Source organism: Xyrauchen texanus, chromosome 1, assembly GCF_025860055.1.
Source record: "Xyrauchen texanus isolate HMW12.3.18 chromosome 1, RBS_HiC_50CHRs, whole genome shotgun sequence".
NCBI classification, from domain to species: Eukaryota; Metazoa; Chordata; class Actinopteri; order Cypriniformes; family Catostomidae; genus Xyrauchen; species Xyrauchen texanus.
In genome coordinates, this window is record NC_068276.1 from 27,165,671 (window position 1) to 27,182,280 (window position 16,610).

Sequence of the window (16,610 nt, forward strand, 5' to 3'; positions counted from 1 at the left end):
TTATTGAATATTGATGAAGCAACATAAATTGTGCGAGAAGAAATAATAAATTACAGTTGTTTCGATTAAGATTAAGTAAAAAAAAAAAAAAGGTGGTGAGGTTTTACACCACACTTGGTGTAAAAGGCACCTAGGGGTTTTAAGTAATATCACGTAGATACAGGGGCAATAGTTATAGAGCAAAATGTGTCATCTAGGCAGCAAGATGCTTTTTTGAGTTACAAATTAAGATGATGATTTCTCAAAATAATACTTCAGAAAAAAGTCAACCATTCCCTGCTAATTTCAAACACATTTGGCATTTTATTACATCTCAAGAACTCTATAAACAAACTAATCTCCATTATGATTGGATGAGTAAATGTGAGGCAACTTTTTTTTTTTAAGTAAAAAAAAACGAGACAACTTTTAAAAAATTTCATAACAAATCTATTCGCCCCACTTATGAAAAACAATGTGTTTTAAGGGGGGATTTTTACCCCAAATGCTATCCTTTCACTTATTGGACAGTTGTTGAAAAATTTTTTATTTAATGACCTTAAACAAAACTGAAAATGAAAAATAAGTATAAGTATTAATGATATACAGTGGGTGCGGAAAGTATTCAGACCTCCTTAAATTTTTCACTCTTTGTTATATTGCAGCCATTTGCTAAAATCATTTAAGTTCATTTTTTTTTCCTCATTATTGTACACACAGCACCCCATATTGACAGAAAAACACAGAATTGTTGACATTTTTGCACATTTATTAAAAAAGAAAAACTGAAATATCACATGGTCCTAAGTATTCAGACCCTTTGCTGTGACAGTCATATATTTAACTCAGGTGCTGTCCATTTCTTCTGATCATCCTTGAGATGGTTCTACACCTTCAATTGAGTCCAGCTGTGTTTGATTATACTGATTGGACTTGATTAGGAAAGCCACATACCTGTCTATATAAGACCTTACAGCTCACAGTGTATGTCAGAGCAAATGAGAATCAGGAGGCCAAAGGAACTGCCTGAAGAGCTCAGAGACAGAATTGTGGCAAGGCACAGATCTGGCCAAGGTTACAAAAAAAATGTCTGCTGCCCTTAAGGTTCATAAGAGCACAGTGGCCTCCATAATCCTTAAATGGAAGACGTTTGGGACGACCAGAACCCTTCCTAGAGCTGGCCGTCCGGAAAAACTGCACTATCGGGGGAGAAGAACCCAAAGATCACTGTGGCTGAGCTCCAGAGATGCAGTCGGGAGATGAAAGTTGTAGTAAGTCAACCATCACTGCAGCCATCCACCAGTCGGGGCTTTATGGCAGAGTGGCCCGACGGAAGCCTCTCCTCAGTGCAAGACACATGAAAGCCCGCATGGAGTTTGCTAAAAAACACCTGAAGGACTCCAAGATGGTGATAAATAAGATTCTCTGGTCTGATGAGACCAAGATAGAACTTTTTGGTCTTAATTCTAAGCGGTGTGTGTGGAGAAAACCAGGCACTGCTCATCACCTGTCCAATACAGTCTCAACAGTGAAGCATGGTGGTGGCAGCATCATGCTGTGGGGGTGTTTTTCAGCTGCAGGGACAGGACGACTGGTTGCAATCGAGGGAAAGATGAATGCGGCCAAGTAGAGGGATATCCTGGACGAAAAACCTTCTCCAGAGTGCTCTGGACCTCAGACTGAGCCGAAGGTTCACCTTCCAACAAGACAATGACCCTAAGCACACCGCTAAAATAACGAAGGAGTGGCTTCACAACAACTCCGTGACTGTTCTTGAATGGCCCAGCCACAGCCCTGACTTAAACCCAATTGAGCATCTCTGGAGAGACCTGAAAATGGCTGTCCACCAACGTTTACCATCCAACCTGACAGAACTGGAGAGGATCTGCAAGGAGGAATGGCAGAGGATACCCAAATCCAGATGTGAAAAACTTGTTGCATCTTTCCCAAAAAGAGTCATGGCTGTATTAGATCAAAAGAGTGCTTCTACTAAATACTGAACAAAGGGTCTGAATACTTAGGACCATGTGATATTTCAGTTTTTCTTTTTTAATAAATGTGCAAAAATATCAACAATTCTGTGTTTTTCTGTCAATATGGGGTGCTGTGTGTACAATAATGAGGAAAAAAAATTAACTGCAAATGGCTGCAATATAACAAAGAGTGAAAAATTTAAGGGGGTCTGAATACTTTCCGTACCCACTGTATATAGCATAAATCAAATTGCCTCAAAATCAACCTTTGGACCCCACATGCAAAGATCTCATGGAAGAGGAGAATTGTCCAGTGTACAATGAAAAACGGGTGTTTAGGAAAGTGCAGTGGTATTTTTTCTGCTATTTAGTGTTTTGGGAGAAAATAAAATCAATGGGGCCTTTTACCCTGTTGTACCCTATTCTCTTTAATGACTGTCGACTTGCACCACAATCAACCCCTGTCAAGCATATTAAAATGTTTATTCCTTTCTTGTATTTGGCTAATATTGTCTTTATGTGTGAGGCAAATTTTTCAACTTTAAAATGACGAATTTGTGAACTGAAATAGTGCATTACCACCTTTTACTCTATGGCCAGCCAACTTGGGACTTTCAACTTGCGTACAGGTTAAGAGCATTACCGCCACCTACTGAATATTATGCCATTTACAATACATTATATAACAGACAGAATGCAAGAGAAAACAGATATAATATTAATAAAAGTATTTACGCAGAACCGATCACAGTCCAGAGTAGGGTTGCACTTTTTTTAAGTGCCCAATTTGCAAGCTCAAACGACAGCATTTGTGGCATAACGTTGATTACCACAAAAAAAGTCTGCAGTAAGGCACATTCAATTGAAGTGAATGGGGGCCAATTTTTGGAGGGTTTAAAAGGTAGAAATGTGAAGCTTATATTTTATCAAAGCACTTACAATTCTGTTGCAACTTCTGCATTATTTGCGCTGTAAAATTGTTTAAATCATAACTTTTATGGTTGTTTTAGGGTATTAGGGTTTACATCATTCACTAATAGAGTAATGCTGGATTTACAGACCTGAGAGGCATTTTCAAATGTTTTTGTATAGCACTGTTAAAAATATATTTATATCTAAAGCAGCTTTTTAAAAAACTATTTTCTTATAACTCCCAAGGAGCAAATTTAAGGCCAAAGTGGCAAGGAGAAATTCCCTAGAAATCCTATCCTCACAGTAATGCTACAATGCTGTACGTACAGTTAGGTCATTAGGCAAGTTTAAACGCATCTCAATAATTAAGCTTAGGAAAAAAATACGTAATCATTCATTCTTCTTCAGGATAAATCACATATAACGTTTTCCACCTCACCATGGAAAAATTAGAAATATTCAGTATATTTACAAATGTTGTTTTATTTAAAGAAAAAGCTTGCATGTTTATTGTAAATAAACAGCTTAACACAAAAGATAGAGGAAAATAGATATGTATGCAGCCTTAAGAGAATACACTAAATAATTTGCATAAGGTCAATAACAATGTTGTAAAGCAGGGGCGAAAATTTCATCAAAATGTTGGGGGGGACAATAAACATAACAATTCTCAAGAGCAATTTTTGAAGGGGTTTTTTGTTGTTGCCCCGTTTGCATTAGTATTATTTGATTTCTTAAACAATTATTTTAAGAATATATCATTATATTATTTACAATACACATATTTTAATGATATTTTGGGGGGGACAACCCTCAGATCGGGTGGGTCCTGACCCCCCCCGCGCGATTTCCGCCTATGTTGTAAATATTCATGCGTCACCATAACTGCAGTTATTTGCAGAATGTGTTGGAATTTGCAGAAATCTGGCCTGAAACCTTAATTGAAAGTCATGTAGTTGATAGGTCATACTGCCCCATGTTATCTTCACATTCATAGCGACCGGTAACAAAAATAAAATAAATCATGGTGAATGTTAAAAATAAACAAATATAAAAAGCATTATCCACACGTTTTAGAAATAAAAGTTGAATTGCTACATGTGAATTAAAATGTACACTTTATTAAGAAGGGCACTTGATACAAATGTACATGGTTGCAATGCCAGTCCAGATGTTTTGAGAACCCTATTTGGGATTGCTCTGATTATTTGAAAGAACAGTCTCCTCCACAGCTGAACACAGACTAACCAAAAATCATTATGTACTGTACATTATGGACTTTGGGGTAAAAAAAAAGAAGAATCCTAGTCTCCACATGTTTAGAATGACAGATATACTCTCGTGACAAAAAGGCTCGCAATCCAAGAATTCAGAATGCCATGTTGGTTGCAACGTCCTCCTCTGGTTATTTAACTTTACCGTCAGGCTTCTCACTTGCCTTTTTTTGCTTCTGCTGCATGATTTCAGCATCTCTGAAACAAACAAAATCACATTACATTGACATTTACTATTATGCTCTTTGCTTATCAACGTAACTTTTTGTGATTACAGGAAAAGCTTTTTGATCTTGATGTTTTATACCTCTGCTTACGAGCAGCTGAAGAGAGGCCATCTTCATTTTTCTTCCCTTTGCCATGTTCACTTAGCTTCTTAGCATTCTTTTGACGGGCAAGTTCACGCTGATTTCCCCCTGCAGGACAAGAGATCACAACACCGTTAATAACATGTCCATTATTTACTGGTTTCAGATCTGAAAAGACTGCAGACTGAATAGAACATGGATTCAGAAGATCCATTTTTTTTAATCACCATTTTAAATTTGAGGTCTGTGACTGGCAGGTCATCAGAGCTTTTGCGAAGGAAATGCACACAATATCAGATCCTTCATCAGCTCCACACATTAAACGTAGAAACAAATAGCATTTTGAGGATTCAGATTATGCATAAAAAAATGACTATGTATACTTTTACATCATCCAAGTAATTAGCCAAACCAAAAGATGATAGGTGATGCTTTTCATTTGAATAACCTGCAAACACTAAAACTGTGTGTGGTGCACTAAGGGCCAACGTGGCAATGAGGGCGCCAGAGAGCTTTCATTACAATAACACCACCCTCAAACAAAACGCTGTAAAAAAATAAAATAAAAAATCTTTAATATCACAGAAGAAACAAGTTTCTAATCCTATAAATACACCTGTCCACCAAACAAACAAACAAACAAACAAACAAACAAACAAAACACTCTCACGGTCTTGTGGTGGAAGAGGATACTGTTGCATTATTGACACAACAATCTAAGTTTGCTAATGTCAAACATCGGTCTAATTAACCAAAAGAAACTAAGTTCTTTACATATGTTTTGAAAAATGTTGCCCACTCGAATAATATATAATAATGCATATTCACTAACTGCACAATAAAACACCACTTTGCTTGGTTTAACGGGTTCATATTGTGGTTTCACTAGTTAGCTAGCTTAGCTATCGTATTTCTTTTAAATTACCGCCTCTAACAATAGTTAAGGCAGGTATTATGCTAATAAAACAAATTAAACGAATACACACTCGTCATGGCTGTTCTTCTTTCGTCGCTCGAGCTCAAAGCTCAATTTGGCGTTACCCAGTGCACTTATGGTTGGCGGGTCCAAAACGCTTTAAAAGCTTTACGACAGATATGTATGTGAAGACGGCAGCCTGTTTCCATGTGAATAGGTCATGTAATTCCAGCAGACATCGTTACGTAATGTTTCACGTTTTTTTATTTTAAATGACAAGCACATTCAAATAAAATCAATACAAGACTTAAAATATTTTACAATAATGCTTAAACTCTGTCTTAAATGAAACCAGAGCTGTACTAATTTGTAATGATTAAAAAAACTTCTCAAATCTTAAAATGTTACCAGGGTTGAGAGCAACCTCAGTTAATTTTATAGTCAAATAATATGTTGTTTTTTCTTACCAATTATGTTTTTTTTAACCTTTTGTTTAGTCTTTTAAAGGAAAAGGCGTATATAGGAAATGCAAATTAAAATGTGATAATCTCTATGTAAGTATGCATACTTGCCGTGGAATTTTGTTGTTGTTGCTGAAATCATGTTTTTGTATTGTTCCTATAATAAATAAATAAGTAAATAAACAAAGAAGACAAAAAAAAAAAAAAAAAGCATACCTAAACAAACCAAACCAAAGAACTACAATATCCACACATAACTGTCACATGCGTTAAGTCACGTGTGCAGATGATCTTACGGAACCACATTGGTTTTCAAAATAAAAGTAGCAATTGTGACCCTTTTAAAATTGTGTAATAGTCGACACAACACAAACACGTAAAAACACACTGTCGTGTATAAAGGCCCAAAGTCCTCTAAATGAAATAAATAAATAAATCATAAATCGAACTAAACAAATTTTTAGGTTTCGGCCTTTTATTTTGTAATAAATGTAACATGGCGTTATCGTCCCTCATTTCAGTGTCGTCGCTTATTTTGACACACGGCGGTATAAGTGGATACCTAGCGTCCACTTCAGCATCAGCATCATCAGTCATGAAGCAGAGTGGGTAAGAGTGAAAGTGTCCGTGTTAGTTTTTACGGGTTGTTTATTCTGCGCATCTTTGATCATGTCGGCAGAGTGGACAGCGCGCCACGGGCAAGTGTCTGATCTGAACAGCAAGAGAAAAGATGAGCTCCTTGAGATACTCACACGACAAGAAAAGTTACTTTCTAATAAGTAAGTGATTTTTCTTTACATCTTACAACCTTACCCTTTTGTTGTATTGTATCCCCGTTTACTGAATTGTTCAATTAATTCAATAAACAAAGTAAACGTTCAATTTACCGGCTAGATGACGATGCAAATAAAATATCCGGGATCATTCCAGATCCACTGGTGTCCCACTGTAACCTGCCTGTATGGTGAGCACTTACTAGTTGAATAAATAATCCGGATTAACTGTATCACAGATCAGTGCATTCTGTCAGTGACACTGTACATTATTGCACTCACAATTTAGGACAATTGATAATTCCAGTGCAAAAAGATTCCCTAATAATTTACAATTATATTGTGTAATTATTTGTCCTTCTGTGATCTCTTTAGGAGATTTATTCAGAGCCTCCCAGATAAGGGAAAGAAGATTGCTGACTTTGTGGATAAAGTACGCCTTGCTCTTGGACATCTGGAGGAGGAGGAGAGTAAACAAGCAAGTTTAAACTCTGTCCGGGCAGAGTTTCTGGCTAAATATCAGCAAGCCTTTGCCAAACGAAGCATAGATAAGCATTTAGACTCAAACTCAGCCATGAGTATCACTTCCCATGTCAAAAACGAAGCCAATTTCAATATCACTCCAGCTAACATACAGGAAAATGGTGGTCTCTTTGGCCAGGAGTCCATGACATCCCAGCCAAAGGCTGCTGCTGAAACACTAGAAGCAATTAATGGAAATGCAACATTCTTGCTGATGAAAGACGAAGGGCTTGTGGAGGCATTTGGGCGAGTAACACTTGCTGAAAGTGACGTTGCCTCAAATCAAAACACCTTTAAAAACCAGCCTCCTAGTAACCCACTTCTGGGCAGTCAGCAACAGAAGAAGCCACATTACATAGAAGTCCTGGAGAAGATGGAGAAAAGTGTGAAAACAAGGAAGCCCAGATTCAAACCAAACCAGTGAGTGGAACTACACTGACATCATAGCAGCACTTGACATTTTCTTCTCTTGCGCACAAAATATCAATTTTTTAGCCTGCTGTTCACTTCGCCTATGTGTTTCACCCAACCAAATATTGTAGTTTAAGTGCACTCTAAAAATAAGTGTTAAAGTTTTTGGCACTTGCCCCATTTAATTAGTGTTTTTTTGTAATTTAGCAGCTTTTGGTTAGACTTAATAGATTATTTTATAAAATATAATGCAACATTGATTTTTCTTGTCTTTCAGGTTAACAGTAAAATCGGGGTCTTTGTCAACTAGTGAGAGCTCTGGCAGCACCACACCAATTACAGCAGAGGCCAGAAGACAGCGAGACAGAAAACACCTTGATGATATCACAGCAGCCAGGCTTCCACCCCTACACCACAGTCCTGCCCAGATGCTGTCATTAGAGGAGTCAGTCGCCCTTGTGCAAGAGCAGACTAGAAAGCACCAGGTAGGTTGAAACTGTCTTGCTCATACAATATGACTATCGCTTTTGGATCAGGGCCCTTATTCACAATGATTTTTATTTTACCACTAGAAATATCTCCAAAAGTTTCTAGCTAAAAGCTATTCATAAAAATGACTAAGAGCAAGTTTTACTAAGGAAATCTTAATGCAAGAGGAAGGTAGAGTTGACCTCGTTGCTATGGATGACATCACATTTTATGAGTGCACTCTTAAGTTGGCCAAAATGATTGGTAGGCAGGGAAGCGCTATTTGACAGCAATATTTGATAAATTGTTCAGATATAAAATTTTTACTCCTGATGGTTAGGTTTAGGGTTTAGGGTTGGAATTAATCAAATATGTATTCCTGCCTGCCCCTCAATCTTGCTTTCCTCAAATGCGAGCTCAGGTGACAGGATAGCGCAGAGCGACTCGCATGCATGATTAAATCGGCCTTCCCTTGACATCGTGGCACAGGCAACACATTTGAATTCTACATGAGAATTTTCTACTTCAAAGCGCTATGGAGCAATTCAACCATGTCAAACGGCTATACAGCCCGACATTCTGAACAGTGATGAAGAGGGAAAGATAAAACACTGCCCTGCACCAACATCAATTACAAGAATTTTCACATCTAAACATTAACACCCTTACTAACATTTATCACCTTAAACTGTAACAGTATTTTACCATAGAACTGTGAAAAAATACAGATAGCACATACTCCCATTTCGTGGGTATGTAAATATATTGGATTGATGGCTTGCTACTATTGTAGAGATGACCAATTGTCACTGTAGTGTTTACCACATTCCACAAGGCAATGAGCTGTCATCAAACAATTGATCATCACAAATGTGACAATTGTTTTATGCTATTTATTTATCTGTAGTTATTAATTTTGTTCAACAACTGAAGTACCTTATTTTGTTGTGGATGTCCCAATGTGGATACTGTGATTTTCATGGAACTCAATAAAATGTTCTGTGATATAATAAATGTAATTGGTTGTGTAAAATAGTAAGACTTTGAGGTATCGGGCTATCCACAAGAATTGGATCGCTAGCTAAGAGAATGGATATAAGATCGTATCGTGATGAAGCTTGTGATTTACACCCCTAATAAGCACAATTTTCAGCAGCACAACTTTAAACCTCCTGTTGCTGATCAGTCTACAAAAAAAGCTCTTTGAAACAAACAAGAACTTCATCTTTCTGTTGAGACTTGGCATACCAGAACATGTTGAGAGGAAGGGCTACTGGAATACTTCCATAGATAATTCCCCATAGAGTATAAAACCTACACATATTTGCCATTTTCTGTGTGGGTGTTCCCGTCTCATTCCGTATTCAGGAAGCAATACATTTATGTTATTGTGTATACTGTTTATTTCAGGAGTTACAGGCCAAGCAAGCTGCCCAGAAGTTGGCAGATGGTCTGAGAATCAGGATGGAGAATAACAACCCAGAAGAAGGCCCACTGGCAGCCTACAGAGAGGTGCATGATGATGGGGCCCAGCTTTCTTCAGAGGAGGACTGATCGTGGGGCCCTACAGGGAGGGCACTTGCTTGTTGGTATGTTTGGCCTCTTGCCCTAGGCCAGCTCTAGGCCCAGAGCCCATGCTTCAGGACCCTGGAGAGAGGCTTTCAGCCTGAGGACAAGAGAAGGGCTCTTCATGAACAGCACTGACAATGTCCTCAGATAGAGAATAAGAGGAATTTCTGCCCACAAATTTAAATAACGGCAGGTTGAATCGAGTTGAGTGATTGTTTTAAGGCAAAACTTCTCAACCCTTTTTGCTTGTGGAAATGTTTCAATCTAACAGTAAAAGATTATCGCAAGCATATGAAGGAAAAAAAAAACCAAAACGCTGCAGTTTTAGATTTTCAACTGAGAAATCACAACACCTGTTGTCATGATTGTACGGAATAATAAAATGTTAAGCTCTTATAAGCCTTTCTTTTGAAGGTGGGGAACTTGTATGTGTGTTATGATAAGTAATTGAATGTTTTTGTATGACCTTTCTTAGTGTTTATTCAAAACAAAAACCTCTGAATTAACCTTTGTAGCTTTTGATCGGCTCTTTGAATTGTCACCATCAGATAACAGAAACTGTTTTATAAACTAAAGGTGGAAGCACTTAATGTTGTGCCACTTGAGAGAAACATTTTTGAAAAATAATTTCTCCACCCTCTGTTTTTGTGCTGCATTGTTTTGTTAACTGCCCCACTGGTTTAATTTGATACAATGAGTGAGCCATCGTTTGAAGGGAGGGATGTTATCAGTGCAGAAAGCTGTGACATGCCTCAGATGATTAATATATGAAATGTGAAATATTGAGGCTTGAAGGAATTAGACCAGTTGGTGGAGTACATCTGGATTGCATTAGATCATGTTACTGCATTGAGTAGCAATGCATGCTATGATGGCAACACATAGACAGACGTGACATATGGTGAATACTATTTTCAAGACTATAAACAAAGATAAGAGGCACTCTTTAAGCTTACCACTAACCATTTTATTTGCTCTCTCCTAAACTCTCAGGATACAAATATTTATTTGTTTTCTTTACATGTGATTCAGGAACCTTTATATTAGAAGAAAGGGAAAAATAGTTTGAAGGGGTATGAGTGAGAGAACAAGAGGAAATTAAAATCTGTGCTGTTCTGCAGTTGATGACCTGTGATAACCTCTAGTAATTGTTTCTGCCTGTTGATGGGAACTGCTGCCTCGAACAGAAAAAAATAAGATCCTCACACATCTGGCATGTTAGAGTTTAGACACTGTGTGTGACGAAATCCAGAGTGCCTTACACAGATGTCCAATGATAAATATGTCAGACTTGTCTAGAAAGAATCTCCCCTGTACTGGGATTAATTAAGACTACCTTGCTTACAAAGGAAAAGATACTGTTACCAATTAAACACTTGATTCCTGTACTGATCAGTGTCCGGACCTGTACAGCGAGCTTTGAGTGCATAGATATGCCGAAATTGGAATCATATATGCATTCTGCAGCCAGTGTTTTTAAGTTGTTCTTTTTGGCTGTCGTTTTAGCTTTCCACATACCCCCACACCCATCGTCTCAGATTAATAAACCGCTTATGGAGTCATCTGCAAGTGGTTTTCATCTACTACAAGTGTGAAATCGTGCCCCAAGAGAATGGGCAACATTTTTGAGCATTGAGGTGGATGAAAGGATTGTGTACTGTATATTTTCTTAAAAATGCCCTTTACAGACTTGCCAATATGAATACACAGTGTGTTCTTGAGGCAATGATTGAATTAGGAAGGATAGTGCTGTTACTTCCAGCTCACAGAACCTGAATGGTCTTCTCTTTTTGTCTCTCATTTTTTGTGGAATAGAAGAAATTAGATAATTGTTCTGGTCAGGCTAAAGTTTCGCTATAGTGCAGTACAGGTTTCATGCTCATTTCTCAGCTTTCTTGAATATCCCATATTTTTCAAATATTATTTAAAGGAGTAGTTTACCCAAAAATAAATTATCTATTCATTTAGTCAACTTATGCCATCCCAGATGTGTATGAATTTCTTCAGCAGAACAGAAATGTAAATTTTAAGAAGAATATTGTGAAAAACAAAAAATTATAGTGGTACCATGTATAGTGCTTGTATCAGATGGTAATACCATATTACCTTGATATACACCATGTTAATAAATTATTGCAATATTCGTAGATGTTGGCACTCAAAGATAATGCAATGAAAACCATAGCATTACCATGTCCAATACAAATGGTAAAGCCAAGATGAGTAGATGCACGATAGATTAATTAAGATAACTGCAAGCGTGATCTGTTTATGCACTTATGCATTTAATTTTGTATGTATTGTAAGTCCTTTCCGAAGAGGATCACTAAGTGTTTTGCCTTTTCAGTGTCTGTGCTCTTTAGCAGCCCAAAAATGTTTCCTTGCTTAGACAGCAGATGGCAGCAGCGCTTGTGTGTTTTACATGCATGAACAAAAACACTTTAATGCTGACTGAGAGGATTAATGTCTTTTGTATATTTTGTCTGAAGATATTTTTAATAAAAAGATTTTTAGCCATCTGATCTTTTTTATATTGTTTTTTTGTGCAATGTACTGGCGTGAACTCGGGGAAGATTAAGCACCATTTTGTCACCATTAATGGCTTCAGCTTGAGTGTTTCAATGGCCTAATCATCTTGAAAGTGTTATGGGTAAATTGATACACATGTATGTTGAAATTGTCTAATAACTACAGTATATAATATTGGGCTAAATGGTGTTTCCACCTGCAGAACATAACTAATGAATTGCCAGACAAGCTCTATCAAGTCTGGGGGAAGTCCTACAGTTTCAAACCACAGTCTTGAGTTTGCTGAAACAAACTTGCCCTCTAGGAAGTCTGCCTAACAATTATGAGATGGTTGGTCTATCTCAAAAGCATGGAGATAGAGTGGGAGGGAATGGGAGATAAATAACTACCTAAAAAACTGCCAGCATTCTGGTCAGCCACTGTCTGGGCTGGCACGGCTGTAAAGCCTGTCAAAAGCTCATCACGGTGAGGAAGCCATCTCAGCGGGGATGCCTTGAGCTGCCAGGACTTGGTGGGGGAAGAAAATGGAGCCGCTTGCCCAGCAGCGTGTGATCATAATGAGGAAAATTCCCATTCTTGTATCCAGATTAATGTAACAACAACAATGTGCTTTTGTCCAATTTTTTTTCTCCCCTCTCTGGTAATACTCAAAGCCTCCATTCCCCTTGCCATCCACAGTGAAACTGTTTGCGTAGAGTTACTGAGTACAGTAAAATCTTTTTGAGGTTTAGTTTAGACATATTTAGGGTAAACATACATATTGTCTGAGCTTCTGATTCTTTAGTAAGCCGAGGAATCTAGATTTTGGTTCCCAAGCATCCAAGTGACCGCTCTAAGCAATGAGCCTCTCTCTTTTTGTGTACATGTGTGCATAAAGTCAGTCTCAAGCTGGCTTGATGAATGCAATGTAATTGCCGTGTTTAATTATTTTAATGCTATTCAAATGAAATCATGCTTCCTTTATTTCTGAATGCAAAAATTGACAAGCACCAGGAGTGTGACTTAGCAGCTACTAAGGGAATACTGCCAGACGTTACAAATCGAGAGCGCTAACTATTTACAGGGTCATGAAATAGAATAGATGAAATGTCAACTATTGTTATCACCTGTTTTACTGTGTTCCAGGTGGGAGAGAGACAAACCATAGAGAAACTGAATGTTACGAACCAGAATATTGTCTTTTCGGTAAGGTACTATGGAATCGACTGCTCTCCATACTAGATCATGGTTTTGCCATTTTATTATATATTAATTTCTGTATTTTTCCTGTAGTCCAAATTGGTTGTATTCTATGACTCCAACATGGGTTGTAAAGGTTTGCTTACTGGGCCTTTGGTCTTCAACAGAAGTAAAAGCATGCAGTAAAACAAAGCTGAAAAAAAGTTCCCCGTAGCCCTGCTCATAAAAATTACAGGGCCTTGATATGAAATCATAGTCTTGTTTATGTGCTGTAATGTTGTCCTCATGCCAAGACACCCTTCAGAGTGCTTGGAGCCCTGATTGGAGGTACGTATTGACTTTGTTAGGCTACAGTATGGCTTAATAGACGTGTGTGTGAGTGATTCAGAGGGCGTGGAGTTTATCTGAGGCTGTAACTATATTTTAAGTGGATGTTTGTCTTCCTGTGCTTTTCTGTTCTATGCCAATGTAAAACAAAACATAATTGCACACAGGACCGTGACAGTTGTTGAATGTATCACAATTTGGCAATCGCTCATAGCCTCCGGATGGTAATGCTCTCCTTTACAGGTGCCAGAGTTTAGAGTAATATAAAGCAGAGCATTGGAGGAAGGAAATGGCTCTCTTCTTCCATATCTCAGCCGATGCTCTCCTCTCCTCTCTCCTCAACTCTCTGCTCCCTTCCTCTCCCCATCTCTCCTTTCCTCTCTACTTCTCTCCACTCCTCTCCTCTTCTCACTACTCCTCTCCACTTCTCATTGTACTTTTCTAACTGCTCTTCTCCTCACAACTCATCCTCTCCTCTTTTCTCCGCTCCGCTACACACTACAACTCCTCTCCACTCTTTCCTATCATCTCTTTACCACTCCTCTCCTCATCTCACTATTCCTCTTCACTTCTCTCTTGTCCTGTTCTAACAGCTCCTCTCCTCACAACAACTCCTCTCCACACTACTCAACCTCTCCACTCTTCTCCTCACCACTCCTCTCCACACTACTCAACCTCTCCACTCTTCTCCTCACCACTCCTCTCCACACTACTCAACCTCTCCACACTTCTCCTCACCACTCCTCTCCACACTTCTCCTCAAATCTCCTCACCACTCCTCTCCACACTACTCAACCTCTCCTCTCTCCTCCTCAAATCTCCTCACCACACCTTTCTACACTACTCAACCTCTCCACACTTCTCCTCACCACTCCTCTCCACACTTCTCCTCAAATCTACTCACCACTCCTTTCCACACTACTCAACCTCTCCTCTCTTCTCCTCAAATCTCCTCACCACACCTTTCTACACTACTCAACATCTCCACACTTCTCCTCACCACTCCTTTCCACACTACTCAACCTCTCCTCTCTTCTCCTCAAATCTCCTCACCACTCCTCTTCACACTACTCAACCTCTCCACACTTCTCCTCACCACTCCTCTCCACACTTCTCCTCAAATCTCCTCACCACTCCTCTCCACATTACTCAACCTCTCCACACTTCTCCTCAAATCTCCTCACCACTCCTCTCCACAATAGTCAACCTCTCCACACTTCTCCTCAAATCTCCTCACCACTCCTCTCCACACTACTCAACCTCTCCACACTTCTCCTCAAATCTCCTCACCACTCCTCTCCACACTACTCAACCTCTCCACTCTTCTCCTCAAATCTCCTCACCACTCCTCTCCACACTACTCAACCTCTCCACACTTCTCAAATCTCCTCACCTCACCACTCCTCTCCACACTACTCAACCTCTCCACACTTCTCCTCAAATCTCCTCACCACTCCTCTCCACACTACTCAACCTCTCCACACTTCTCCTCAAATCTCCTCACCACTCCTCTCCACACTACTAAGCCTCTCCACACTTCTCCTCAAATCTCCTCACCTCACCACTCCTCTCCACACTACTCAACCTCTCCACACTTCTCCTCAAATCTTCTCACCACTCCTCTCCACACTACTCAGCCTCTCCACACTTCTCCTCAAATCTCCTCACCACTCCTCTCCACACTTCTCCTCACCACTCCTCTCCACACTTCTCCTCAAATCTCCTCACCACTCCTCTCCACACTACTCAACCTCTCCACACTTCTCCTCAAATCTCCTCACCACTCCTCTCCACACTTCTCCTCAAATCTCCTCACCACTCCTCTCCACACTACTCAACCTCTCCTCTCTTCTCCTCAAATCTCCTCACCACTCCTCTCCACACTTCTCCTCAAATCTCCTCACCACTCCTCTCCACACTTCTCCTCAAATCTCCTCACCACTCCTCTCCACACTACTCAACATCTCCACACTTCTCCTCACCACTCCTCTCCACACTTCTCCTCAAAGCTCCTCACCACACCTCTCCACACTACTCAACCTCTCCTCTCTTCTCCTCAAATCTCCTCACCACACCTTTCTACACTACTTAACCTCTCCACACTTCTCCTCACCACTCCTCTCCACACTTCTCCTCAAATCTCCTCACCACTCCTCTCCACACTACTCAACCTCTCCACACTTCTCCTCAAATCTCCTCACCACTCCTCTCCACACTACTCAACCTCTCCACACTTCTCCTCACCACTCCTCTCCACACTTCTCCTCAAATCTCCTCACCCCTACTCTCTTCTCCACAACATCTCCACTCTTCTCCTCACCCCTACTCTCCTCTCCGCAACCTCTCCACTCTTCTCCTCACATCTCCTCACCACACTACTTAATCTCTCCACTCTTCTCCTCACCCCTACTCTCCTCTCCACAATCTCTCCACACTTCTCCTCAAATCTCCTCACCACACCTCTCCACACTACTTAATCTCTCCACTCTTCTCCTCACATCTCCTCACCCCTACTCTCCTCTCCACAACCTCTCCACTCTTCTCTTCACCCCTCCTCTCCTTTCTGCACTTCTCAACTTCTCCACTTTTCTCCTCACTTCTCCTCTGCTCCTTTCCTTTCCTGACCACTCCACTCCTTTCCTCTCCTCTCCTCGTCGCTCCTCTCTGCTCCCCTCCTCTACAGAGCACTCTTTCTACTCATCTCAACTCCTCTTTGCTCCTCTTCTCACCGCACATCTCCTCCTATTTGCCCCCCCATTTACCCCCTCAAACATTTCTGAACCTCTTCAGGAAGAAAAATATGTCACCGCAAACAGTTATTGAAATACCTTTAATGTCCCATCATAATCCTGAAAATTCATTAGTTACAGAAAAATGTCTTTGAACATTATTGAGCTGCTTTCTATAGTGATCTGTGTTGTCTGCTGTCCTCACTTTGTTTCCTTGAGAGCATATTTTCCAAAAGCTCCATACTCCATACTCATGTTTTGACAGGTTTGCATGCAGTTA

The 16,610-nt window shown here is 39.7% G+C and overlaps 2 protein-coding genes across 2 annotated transcripts; one reads left to right on the forward strand and one right to left on the reverse strand.

Moving 5' to 3' along the window:
* Window positions 1-3,965: 3,965 nt before the first annotated feature.
* Window positions 3,966-5,563, reverse strand: LOC127649007 (small EDRK-rich factor 2-like). Its single transcript, XM_052133895.1, has 3 exons — window positions 5,433-5,563; window positions 4,446-4,554; window positions 3,966-4,336 (listed from the first exon to the last, which is right to left on the reverse strand). The coding sequence occupies exons 1-3, from the start codon at window positions 5,437-5,439 to the stop codon at window positions 4,270-4,272; spliced, it is 183 nt and encodes a 60-aa protein (XP_051989855.1). The 5' UTR covers window positions 5,440-5,563; the 3' UTR covers window positions 3,966-4,269.
* Window positions 5,564-6,328: 765 nt separating this feature from the next.
* Window positions 6,329-12,077, forward strand: LOC127647418 (DNA-directed RNA polymerase II subunit GRINL1A-like). The gene is made up of 4 exons (XM_052131638.1): window positions 6,329-6,602; window positions 6,972-7,538; window positions 7,807-8,014; window positions 9,408-12,077. The coding sequence occupies exons 1-4, from the start codon at window positions 6,493-6,495 to the stop codon at window positions 9,549-9,551; spliced, it is 1,029 nt and encodes a 342-aa protein (XP_051987598.1). The 5' UTR covers window positions 6,329-6,492; the 3' UTR covers window positions 9,552-12,077.
* The last annotated feature ends 4,533 nt before the right edge of the window (window positions 12,078-16,610 follow it).

What these genes read in the sequence shown, in the direction of transcription:
- LOC127649007 (XM_052133895.1), bottom strand. An exon ending in TCAGCTGCTCGTAAGCAGAG is followed by an intron (nt 4,337 to 4,445) that starts GTATAAAACATC and finishes TGTTTGTTTCAG; the next exon opens with AGATGCTGAAATCATGCAGC.
- LOC127647418 (XM_052131638.1), top strand. Translation starts at nt 6,493, where the DNA reads ATGTCGGCAGAGTGGACAGCGCGCCACGGGCAAGTGTCTGATCTGAAC. An exon ending in GAAAAGTTACTTTCTAATAA is followed by an intron (nt 6,603 to 6,971) that starts GTAAGTGATTTT and finishes TGATCTCTTTAG; the next exon opens with GAGATTTATTCAGAGCCTCC. An exon ending in CCCAGATTCAAACCAAACCA is followed by an intron (nt 7,539 to 7,806) that starts GTGAGTGGAACT and finishes CTTGTCTTTCAG; the next exon opens with GTTAACAGTAAAATCGGGGT.